Below are 12,109 nucleotides of genomic sequence, written 5' to 3' on the forward strand. Positions count from 1 at the left end.
CACATTAAAAACAAAATCGAATATTTATGAAAAATTGGCATTAAGTCCAAAATGAAACCAGAAAACATGTATAGTTGCATAAGATTTCTAATTGACTGGAGGGTGGTATGAGGATCCACGGATACAGCCCTGGATCTTCCGAAATAATGGACTATAATTTATCTTAGCTTCATCACGAAAAACACAAAATAAAGAAGAAAAGAAGAATCATGTTTTTCAGTTCTTATCTTGAACTGTTGTACTTCCTGTGACTTCTACTTTTTAAATATACATATGAATATATATATATATATATATATATATATATATATATATATATATATATATATATATATATATATATATATATATATATATATATATATATATATATATATATATATATATATATAGAAGGAAGTAAAAATCGAAAATTCCAGTTTGGACAGACAAAAACGCAGGAATTTAATTTGACGGGAATAGAACTGTTCCGAACGAAGCCGGGGAGTAAAATTCAATATATAAAGCAAAATATATTACCTAAGAATTATAAAAATATGGATAGACCGAAAAAATTAGAGTGTTTCTAAAGACCCTCCCCTGGGTAGGTACCCAAGTTCAGGGTATTTCTGTTTGTTTTTTTTTTCCTTCAAAGGTTCTTTTAAAAAGAAAAGCTTCTTACATCCGTCTTTAGGCTCAAGAGTCCAATTCTCATCGTCATCGAAGTGGGCATCACCCCCTATGTGATTTCCAGGAAAGAATGCATGCGCCAACAAAGTACCTTTCCCATCGAAAGGATACCCATCACCATGGTATAACCTAAAAACAATAAAAATAGTTAAATGGATGAAATACCAAAGGGCTAAGACCAGAAAACAGATTAGGAGGAACATGCTATTAACCCCTAAGGCCAATATGTTATCTATGTTATTATTGTAAATATGAATATATTATTATTATACGTGCAGAACGAACTACTTATATAATTTCCGCCATTTGCAAGTTTCAAATGCTACTATAAATTCCACCATTTGCAAGTTTCAAATGCTACTAAAAACGGCACTTTTTGTGCCATGTCTGAAGTGAAGAAGCTGGAACTAGTGGGCTACCAGAATTTTTTAGAGTGATGTTTAATGGCTCATTTGAAAACATTTCCTCATATTTACGTGCTTTTTATCAATCCTACCATTCGTAAGTGAGATATAGCACGAAAAACAACACTTTTGGTGCCACTTCTTAAGTGGAAAATCTAGGAAGGATAAAACAGTATCATTGTAATAATTATGGTCCAAAACCCTTAACTGGAGCTGGCAAGAACACCTCCCGCAAATTCATACTCCAAGCCCCCTTAATAAGCTACGCAATTAAAATCCTACAAACACAAATATATTAAATTGGATTATTAGAGGCGTGGTTCTGTTACTACAGCGCTGGAGTTCAAATTAGATTATCATGCGTCCGATTCCTGCTTGGCTTTTTTTTTTCAATCATGGTTTGTCCCTTATTATGATTACTTTTCCGATAATCCACTATTTTTGCAAAAGTGATGCATTCATTTTTTAAAGTATATCCCGGGAAGGCTCATTTTAAACCTATTACTCATATCTACGTGCTTTTTATTAATTTTACCATCCAAACGTACCATATAGCACTAAAAAGAAATTTTTTGGCACCACTTAAGTGGGATAATTTCGAAGCATAAAACGGTGCCATTGCAATAATTATGGTCCTAAGCCGTTAACTGGATGTTTATAAGAGCCCCTCACATATACTCCCCCTCAAGACCCTCGAAGTAATAAATCGCCTACTCATCTTGAAAGTAAAAGCTTATTGCCAAAACAAATTAAATACTTTTTTTTTGGTAATTTCATTGGAAAAGGCACTTTTTTCATTAATTAAAAAAAAAAAAAAAAAAAAAAAAAAAATGGGGAAAACAAACGAAATTGCATTTTGTGGGAATGTGCTGTCAAATTTATAAAAGAAAATGATTAGGTAAAAATAAAAGCTTTTAAATGAGCCCTTAAACAGCTCTCTTTTGTTATAGTAGCCTTCTAGTTTCTGCTTATCAGTAGGTGATTTATAAAGCCCTGTCTTCATTATGACTTTTTCAGGCGAAGTCGGCCGAACTTTTTGCTCATTGAAAAACAAATGTTCCTGAAAAACATGTATTGTTTTGTGAAGTATGGATAATGAACTTTATGTTTTTTTCGACATAACACCTTTAAATTAGGTGTTGTTTTCTTAGACCATACTGCCGTTCTAAGACGAACAAATAAACTTTCAAATGAGGATAAATCCATTTATTTAGACAGTGAAAAAAGGTATATATGGGGAAATGAGACCAACCCAGTAAACATCTATAAACTCAACATTTGGTTTGCAATTAGAAGACACAGAAGGCTTTGACACTTTCATTGGAAATTTGTTTTACGTTTGGGCAAGATTAAAGAAGAAAATTTACATCATGAACTTTGAATGAACTTTATCAATGAACTCTCTCTGAAAATAATCTAGTGAATAATCCGGAAGTTTATTATTTTATGAATGGCCCGAAAAGTTATTTATTTTGTTGTATATAAATATGCTAGTTTCAATTTTATCATTTTAGTATTTCTACTGAAGAAGGTCACTGTATATGTGACCAAAATATCTGGACTTTTGTAGTTTTTTTTTCACTGTCTAAATAAATGGATTTATCCCCATTTGAAAGTTTATTTGTTTGAACTTTATGTTATAGACTGAAAGGTTTTCGTAGCTGTCAAGGTTGTTTGCAGTATTTTCTAGAGGTGCCTTATCTCCCATAGATCGATGATAATTAGAAATTATATTAAAAATAAGTTTTCAACTGTAACCAAGGAGTGACATTAAAACTTAAAACGAACATACATTATTCCGTATGAATAAAAAAGATCATGGCAGCGTCGTTTCTATCTTAAATTTTAATCAAAAACGAACAAAGATTAGTTTAAAAAAATAGAGTTTTCCGAGGGAAGTAAAGAGCAAAGTTGAAACTTTAAACGGACAAAAACTATTACTTTACAGCCTATCTAGTATACATCAATAAAACTAGTACAAATAAACCAACTAGTTATGTTTCCTATGCTTTTAGGATTATAGAAAACTAGCGCTTTGCTGAAAACATAAAATAATATAGGAGTTTTGGTACAGTAAAACAAACCGATTAAGAACACTTTTCACAGAATAAAAATATTATCAATCTGTTTTAGGATCAATCCCTTTTAAGATAAAGCAACAATCCATTTTAGGATTGTTGCTTTTTTTCGTTTAATTTGTTCATTTTGCACAATGGCTCAGTTCAATGACTGGCTCTCGTTTTGGTTCTGAAAAGGACAAGTCATGATTAGTTTGTACACAAGTTCGAAGCAAAGCCATCTTGATAGTCTTAGGGCTATAGACTAGCTTTAGAATTTGTATCATAGCTTGAAATTCACTGTTGTATAGAGAAATAATCAGATTTCCAGCGTTCATATTATGTCTTATTTGGTCTTCATTTCAAGTAATACTAAAGCATATTTCTTACAATTCAAGACTGTATATTACTCACTATTGGCATAATAGCTGGCGAAATTAAAATGCTACCTGATAAATCAATCCGATATTTCTGTGTGCTGGTTCTATTACTTCGCGGTTATTAAAAAAAAGAAAAAAATAGTAATTTTACGCTTATGTTTTTAAGATAATTCTAATTGCATACTAAAAGTTACTGATGTAAGACTATGAAAAGCTTTATAGATTTGTGCATTGTTGTCAGGCGACATACTCACTTGACTCCCAAATAAATATTCCTGTTTTTTATACTTGACTTTTGTGTTTTCAGTAAAGCGCTAGTTTTCTATAATCCTAAAAGCATAGAGAAACATATACATTAGATAGGCTATGAAGCAATAATTATTGCCAGTTTTAAGTTTCAACTTCACTCTTTACTTCCCTCGGAAAAATTTTGTTTTATTTTTTAATTAATTTAGATAAGGCTACATACTTCTATCTCACAAGCAGGTATCGAGTTAAACATTCAGAAAATCTAAAGGGGCGGGGTAAAGAGACTTCTACTTTTGCGTTGGGGGAAGAGGTACAACATTTAACCTCCGTCCCTCACAAAAGAGTATGTGTTCTCGTTCTTCCATGTTTGTGTTCTTCCTTCGGCCTGTCGTTTGACAAGCTCTGCTGCTAGTACATTATATTGAACTATAATGAAATGAGTTGTAAATATTGCAGTTAATATAGTTATACACGATTAAATATTTCCGGTGAAGTATTTTGAAAATCGTTTTCTTCATTAATTGTTTCCCTCCTTTCACAATTTTATCTAGGCCAATCCACTTAACTGTAGCTTTTTGATACTTAACGCATCGATATCAAATTGTCGATACTTTTGGAAAGTATCGTATCGAGTGTCAATCGCTGATTCAAGTTTTTCCCAGCTAAAAAAAAAAAAAAAAAAAAAAAAAAAAAAAAAAAAAAAAAAAAAGTTTTCAAAGAAAAGTAAACAGGCATATTAAAACCTAAAATGAGTTAATAACTAATCTAATTTAATTTAAAATAGTCAATATCAAAGGAGAAGTCCTAGATCATTTTTGCTTTGTTTAAGTCTCAAATTTCTAAAAGCTTTTGAATTATAGCTGCCTCACTGTTTGCTAACTGCAAACGTACTAGCTACCCGGGAAAATATCTATTGTTATATATACATATATATATATATATATATATATATATATATATATATATATATAGCAAACTTCCCAAAAAAAAAGATTCCCTATATCAAATGAGCTGCGCCAATATTTCAATTAGCACTAAGATTGTGTAATTAAATAATTTGCGGTAGAATTATGACGGCGGCCTTTTTGAAGTAGTCTAACGTGTTTAACAGAGCGAATGGGCAATAGACCGATATCCTGCAATTGGGAACAATTTCCTAGCGATTTTTCAGAGTTACTGAGGTCAATACTAATATACCTACAGGCCAGGGACAGATGGCAAATAGAACTGTTTTTATGCAAAACTTGCTTTGTGATTGATTAAGTTACATCTAAATTTCAGACTCCTTGATTAAGGGGAAGCTAAAGATAACGGTTTTCTGAAACAGACACAAAAAAAAATGTTACAAATAACCTTATTTTTTTTAGGCTCGACATTTCTTAATGAAGAGAAGGCTATAATGGCAAGACTACGTTTAACACTGAAAAATAATAGACATGGTCCGTTTGGCACCGTTTGGCTCTATTTAGTATCTGGGGCCAAGCGAAAACAGGTCGTTCCCTGAATGGGAAGATGAAAAATGTAGAAGATCTTCCAGAGCCACTGATGGAACGTAGGACGTCGAACTGAAGTTGCGGTTACTTGGGTATTTTTCTTTTTTTACAGGAACAGGTAGCAACCCTTTTGGACAACCTTGCGGCAGCGGGAGTTGAACCCTGGACCCCGTATTGTCAAGTAGAGCATCAATTCACTATGCTACCACAGGGTCCAATGGGAAAAGGTCATAAACGGTAAAGTGTGAAGCTTGGAATAATTTGGAGCGAGGAGGAGCGTACACAGCTGTGCTGGCCTTAGGCGGCTTAATCCTTCAATTAATCTTTAGAAGTAATAGTATTGTATGATTGGTAACGTTGATAACTCCCAGCCAATCAGAAGTATTCAGCTCCGACAACAATCGCATGCCACTAGACGACGGGTACCTGAAGCTAAGCCAGGATTTCCCAATTAATTAGGTTTCATTAAAATCATGACGGATTTTGTACAGTCATGTCAGTTCTGTCTCACGACAGGGGGGGGGGGAGGATTAAGAATTCAAACCGACAAGGCTAAACTAAGCTAAGCTATGACAGAGGTCATAGCTTAGATTTACCGAAAAGCTTAGAGGGCTATTCAGAGACGTGACACCTCTTCATTTTTCTTGAGAGGGGCATGAAAGGATATATCAGCAGGGCAACAGCAGAAAAAAGGCATTCGATATACCACTGGATATCGAATGCCTGAAGAAGACGAGAGCGCCAAAAAAAACCTACGACTCAATGACTGAGATCTAAGGATGACGAAGACCTTAATATTACCAGAATGGGAAGACGTCGCCGCTGCAGCACTGGGTCTGGAAAAGTGGAAAGGCTACGTCACCGCCCTAAGCGCCATCAATGACACTGGAGGTAATAAAGTCTAATGCAAGATAAAATTCCTGTCTTCGAAATACCAAGGACCATGAAAATGAAATGTGACCATTTAAATTGTTTTGAGTGGGGACTTGCACAGCCAAGTATAACTTTAAAAATTAGGAAAATATGGGGAATCAAACTTTTAGTGAAAAAGACCTCCATAGGTCTTTCCATAAAAAAAAAGTGTGTAAAAATCAGTATAAAATCAGCAAATAAAGACTAAAAAACGAATGGCACCAAATATCTTAAAAGTTGCAGCTTTTGCTTTGAAGAAGTAGTTTTCTTTGGGAAAAATGTTGAATTTCACTCACGAAAAGCGCTGTCTAATTATTTTTGCTTTTATATTGTCACGGTTCAGCGCGGCAACACTGACGAAAATGAGACACTACCCTAAAAACTGCATGATTCGTATGCACCCTCTCCCCCAAAAAATAGAAAATTGTGGTTTTCTGGTATGACAGACACAAGATCGGTCCAAAGGGGGAAGGGGGATTTAATGTCCTTGGTATTTTAAAGGTTCATACAGGCAAAGGTAGGGACATCCCAGAAAACGTAGTAGACTGATACGAGACAAAATTACTAAGCATTAGATAACTACGAAGTATTTTGTGACAATTTACAGAGACAAAATAATTTGCTAATTATTAAATACTAGAATTAAACCTATCTTTAAAGGTTTAAAAAGCCAAATACAAGAATTTCCCAGAAGCCTAATAAGCTGATTAGAAAAAAAAACAAATTATTAAACATTGCTAATTACAAAGAATTTAGTGTGAAAGAATAGAGACGAATTAATCCACTAATTACTAGATACTCAAGTAATTCCTATTAATCGCTGTAAGTAATTATCTATTAGTAAACAGTATAAGCAATTTCTATCTATAAACAGCCCAGGGAAGGAATTTCCATGAAAGCATAATAGACTGCTAAGACACAAAATTAATAAATATTATCTATTACAAGAGAGTCCACTGAGGAATCATGAAGAGACAAATTATTTAGTTATCACTAAATACTACAACCACACTGGGTATAGCCTATATGATGAATGAAAATGGAAGGAAAAAAGGGAGAAACCAAAAGAAAAATCCACGAGAGTATTTTATTGCCAATGAATGGTAGATAAGAAAAAATAAACAGACAAAAGGAGCCATCTTAGAAGCCGAAAGCAAGAGGTAATTGAACCCCACCTCCTAAATCCCCTAAAAAACTAAACATTAAGGTAATTTCTATTAAATATTGAAAGCAATCAGCTAAAAGAAATTAATTGTTGCTGAATATTTCCTATTGTTAGAAGTTTGAACGCTCAGGTGGGAACAAACTCAAAGTGGGAATAAAGACAGACTGATCAGTGGCGCCAATTCCTTAAAATGTTGGGAGGGAAAAGAATTTTTCATCTTTTAAAATGTACATACAAAAAAGGTATATATCAAAATCCAGGGAAGGGGGGGGGGTGTTTTATTTATTTTTTTAATGAAAATGCCGAAAAGATCGATTCTGAAAATATACGTGAACTAGGTGCCCAGCCCCCTAGCCCATGGACACCTCCTAAGCCTAGTAAAGATACTAAAATATATTTACCTGTGAAAATAGACTCGAATGTCCGCATCTTCGGAATCAGCTTCAGAAAAAGTTAATTGCGAGACCTGAGACCAAAGATCTAGGGCTCGGTATACTTCTCGGCGAACGTAATTGATATCAAAATCTTTTGTCCCTTGCCGAACGCTGAAAAAAGAAAACTCATTAATGTTAGGCCATTTAGCCATGTTCAGCGGCTTATGGTTAGTTGGTTATGACATTGACGGACACATTGAGGAATCTAGCCAGTGCGCAATATTTTAGCCCCTCGTTCCCTGTCAATGAAAAAAAGTATTATTGCAATTCCGACATGAACTGCCGTGCTGCCGTGCTGCAATGAATTTCCGGAACTGCCAGAGAGGAAACTGCCGTGCTGCAGTGAACTTCCTAAACTGCCAGAGAGGAAACTGCCCCGCTGCAATGAACTTCCGAAACTGCCAGAGAGGAGGGGCTTCAAGCCCCAGAATCCTCTTGCTATCATCCTTGATATGCCCCTAGGCTGCCGTGCAAAAAGTGGGGTAGCATAGTAGCAATGCCACTAGGAGTTTTCATGGCCTAGTGAAATTTGTTGGCGGATTTTGTTCGAAAATACCATTTTTACATATAAAAGTACTTTTTGCTCAAAGAAAAGCTGTCAAAAAACAAGTTGTGCTGCAAAAGTGTCGACAGCTTTTGAAATTCTGTCAAACTCTGCTACTGGCAGCTTTGGAACTTTTTCCATATCTGCCCCTAGCTCAAAATTTTAAAGTGGGCATAAAATTATCGTTTTCCTTAGTCTCTTGTTTTTTTTTGTTTTTTTTTTTTTGGAAAAAGGAAAATTTTTCGCAAAAAATTAATGAAAAAATGGTAATATTTTACGATTTTTCCGAAATTTCTTGTAGGTAGAAATACATGAATGCAGGGCGAACTGAAAAAGACCCAACAGGGAGAGAGATAGAGACTTCACTTGTTGAAAATACTGTGACTAATTTTTTTTCCGGTTTAATGTTTCTCACAGAAGAAACAATCAGGGTTTAAAAGGCGTAATTATCTGCCGCTCTAATTATCTTCCTGAATGAGGAATAAATTGATCTACTACTACTACTACTGCTACTAGCAAGTCACTACAGCATCAAGCCGCCTGAGGTCAACACAGCTACGCACACTCCTCTTCCATCTCAATACATTCAACGCCTCCTTCAACACCCTCTCAAGAAGTTCCCATTCCCGTTTCCTTACGATATCCTTCACACCATTCGGGGATGACCTGCGCTTGATTTGGCCTTAGGCGGTTGACCGACAAGGACAATCTTTGGCAACCTTCATCTGCAGAATGTATCCTAGCCATACCATCCTTTCTATTATTGTAGGCCTAGAAAACGGAATTGAGCCACATTTTTCGTACACCTTACTGTTAGAGATGCGGTCAGTCTGTTGGGTAACCAAAACAATCCGTTGGCAATTTCTCTGGAAAACATCTAGCAAATCCACCTCCGTTTTTCAGAGCACCTACGTTTGAGAACCATACTTAACCAGTGTCATCACTATAGCTTCCGATATTCTGTTCTTAGTTCGCAAACTTGTCTTCCTATTCTTCTAAACCTTTTTCGACTGTGAAAAACACGCTGGGCCGTGGCTATTCTACTTTTTAACATCTTCATAGCACCCACCGTCTTCACTTAGATAAAAAAAAACATGTCTTTGTTAAATAAAAAAAAACAAGTTTTTTTAGCCGAAAGTAAGGAACAACATTAAAACTCAAAACGAACAGAAATTATTCCGTGTATGAAGGGTTTGCCCCAATTCGCAATCCCCTGCTCTGAACGCTAAAGCCTTTAGCACTTAAAAGAACAAAAAATCCTGTTCTAATAAAACAGATCCTTTGTTTCAGTAGCCGTTCTTTAAAAAATGGGACAAAAAGTCAAACTTTAGCGTAAAGAGCAAGTTACTGAGGGGGGCCAACCCCTTCATATACGGAATAATTTCTGCTCGTTTTGAGTTTAAAATGTTACTCCTTAGTTTCACTTGATTTTTTTTTTATTTGATTTATGATCATTTTTCAAATAATGCCGGTAAATCAAGCTCATCCTCCATAACGAGAACCTCTTCCATCGAAATTTCCTCCCACATAAAATTCACACCACCCCCCGTTAATTCCCTCCAGACCAGACAGTTCCATCCTTGCGGACTCCCCCTCCCCCGTAAGATTTCATGCGGACGACTCAGCCTGAAAGTCTCCTTAGTATACTTTCATTTAATAAAACACTTTAATTTCTAATCGTTTTCTCGATCACTCCGGAAATACCCCTTTCTGTGGAAATTGTTTCAGGAAATCCAAACACGCTGAAAAAAGCCCCCGGATAATTCCCCCAGAACATCTCCACATGCAAAATTGAATTGGCAAAGAGAAAGTAAGACAATTAAAAAATGTATAGAAATTCTGTCAAATCCCCCCAGTGTAAAATTTACCCAGGAAAACTTCCCCCTGAAATCTCCCTCTCCAAGGAAAATTCTCCCTATGGAAACCCACTCCAAGCACACAATCTCCCCGGAAAATGGCTGTATACTTCCCAAAACAAATACTATACGTAAACAATGGAAAATTTCCTTAAGATACAGGCCTCTCCCCACGGACTGGGGGGAGGGGTCCTTTTACCCCTAAGGACACAGTTATTGGATCTTTCAACCATACCGAACAAAATGGCTATATCCAGATTTTGATCGGATAACTTTGGAGAAAAAAGGGGCGTGGGAGGTGGGTTAGTTGTCCTCTTTTTGACCACTTAAAAAACGGCACAAGAACTTATACGATCACCCTTGGGGAAAAACTACAACAAATAAATACGCATCCGTGATCTTTTCTCTGGCAAAAAATGCAAAATTCCATATTTTTGTATATAGGAACTTGAAAGTTCAACAGCAGGGTTCTCTGATACGCTGAATCTGATGGCGTGATTTTATTAAGATTTCTTGGCTTTTAGGGGGTATTTTCCGACTATTTCAAAAATCAGGAAGCTTTTCTCAGGCTCGTACCTTTTTATGGATAGCACTAAACTTAATTAATCTTATATATTTGGAATCAGCATAAGCTAATAAGTTGATCTTTTGATGTATCTATTGATACCAAAATTCCGTTTTTTAGAGTTTCGGTTACTATTGAGCCGATTCATTCCTTACAGTTCGTTACCACGAACTGTTTGATACTATCTAGGTAAGTGAAACTGTCCACTTGATCGATCTTCTCGTTACCCAATATAACCTCGGGTGTGGGGCTCGGCTCGGGTGGGGGTCCCAGACCCCGAAATTTTGATTTTCCCGAAATTATGGAGTTTTTCAAATTATCAAATAAATTTTGCATTGTTTAATTTGATTACCCCCCCCCCAAAGAAAAAAAAATCAAATGTACATGCTTGAGCTAGAAATCACAGTTCTCGGCAATTCCAACAGTAATATTTCACACTTCCAAATTGTGCACATGGGAATGCGATAATCTAGCCAACTGCGCAGTTTCACAGGGTAGAAAAACTTGCCGGAAAATGCTTTTTACGACCAAAGCGACAGACGAATTCCTCAACGACTTACAGTCTTCTATATGCAAATTTGTATCTTTTTTAGCCTTTTATAACATCTGCCGATAACTCGGTCTTTTTCTACTTACAATAAATGACTCAGCATTGTAAATCTAAGCAGGTGATATTGTAAAAGAGGCCCAATAATAATATTAAAAAAAAAGGAAAAAAACGCAAGAAAATACCGCCATTAAAATAAAACCGCCCATCCTTCTTACAAATGCAATAAATGAAATAAATACGAACAACAAATACAGGAATAAATGAATTGTTTCCTCAAAAGAAATGGTAGAAATTTTTGGAAAGTGGAAGAGGGGTGGGGGGATGCTACCATCTTTCTAGAGACTTTGAGAGACTAGAGACATCTAGACATCGAGAGACATCTTTCTTGAGACTAGAGACTTCGCAAAAAAATTCGATTGCAGTAAAAGTACAATGTTTCTCGAATGTCATAAAAAGTGGAAGGTGGGGAGAGGACGGAGGGCTAATTTTCTATACAATGCTTGTGCATTTTTTTGAAAAATTATTTTTTTTTAGTTTAGCAAAAGCCATTTGCGTCAAAAGACAGTTATATACGTGGCAATCACGTAACAGGTGGGTTTTCGGGCCCTCATCTCCTGCAAATATTTATATTATAACGGTTATTCTTAAGCCGGCTTCTATTTCTATACAATCGGTTTTGGTTAGTTTTAAAAATTGCGTTTTTCTTCGGTTTTGCTTTTCTTTCTTTCACTGAAAAAACCCTCAGAGGGCACGGGTCCTATTTAGGGCCCTCTAATTATGCACACTGAAAATTCTTCTAAGATTCTGATTTTAAGAAATTAGTATATATAT

At 35.5% G+C, this 12,109-nt stretch overlaps 1 protein-coding gene across 1 annotated transcript in view; it reads right to left on the reverse strand.

The window, feature by feature from the left end:
* The window catches only part of LOC148942268 (matrix metalloproteinase-2-like), a 210,179-nt gene that overhangs the window by 30,325 nt on the left and 167,745 nt on the right, over positions 1-12,109 (reverse strand). Inside the window, exons 5-6 of the mRNA XM_089103556.1 lie at positions 7,731-7,874; positions 662-798 (exon numbers count right to left, since the gene is read on the reverse strand). Coding sequence (XP_088959682.1) covers positions 662-798; positions 7,731-7,874 — 281 coding nt within the window. The remainder of the gene's footprint in view (positions 1-661; positions 799-7,730; positions 7,875-12,109) is intronic.

Source organism: Artemia sp. Qi Xiang Cuo, chromosome 17 (genome assembly GCF_049724085.1).
Source record: "Artemia sp. Qi Xiang Cuo chromosome 17, ASM4972408v1, whole genome shotgun sequence".
Lineage (NCBI taxonomy): Eukaryota > Metazoa > Arthropoda > Branchiopoda > Anostraca > Artemiidae > Artemia > Artemia sp. Qi Xiang Cuo.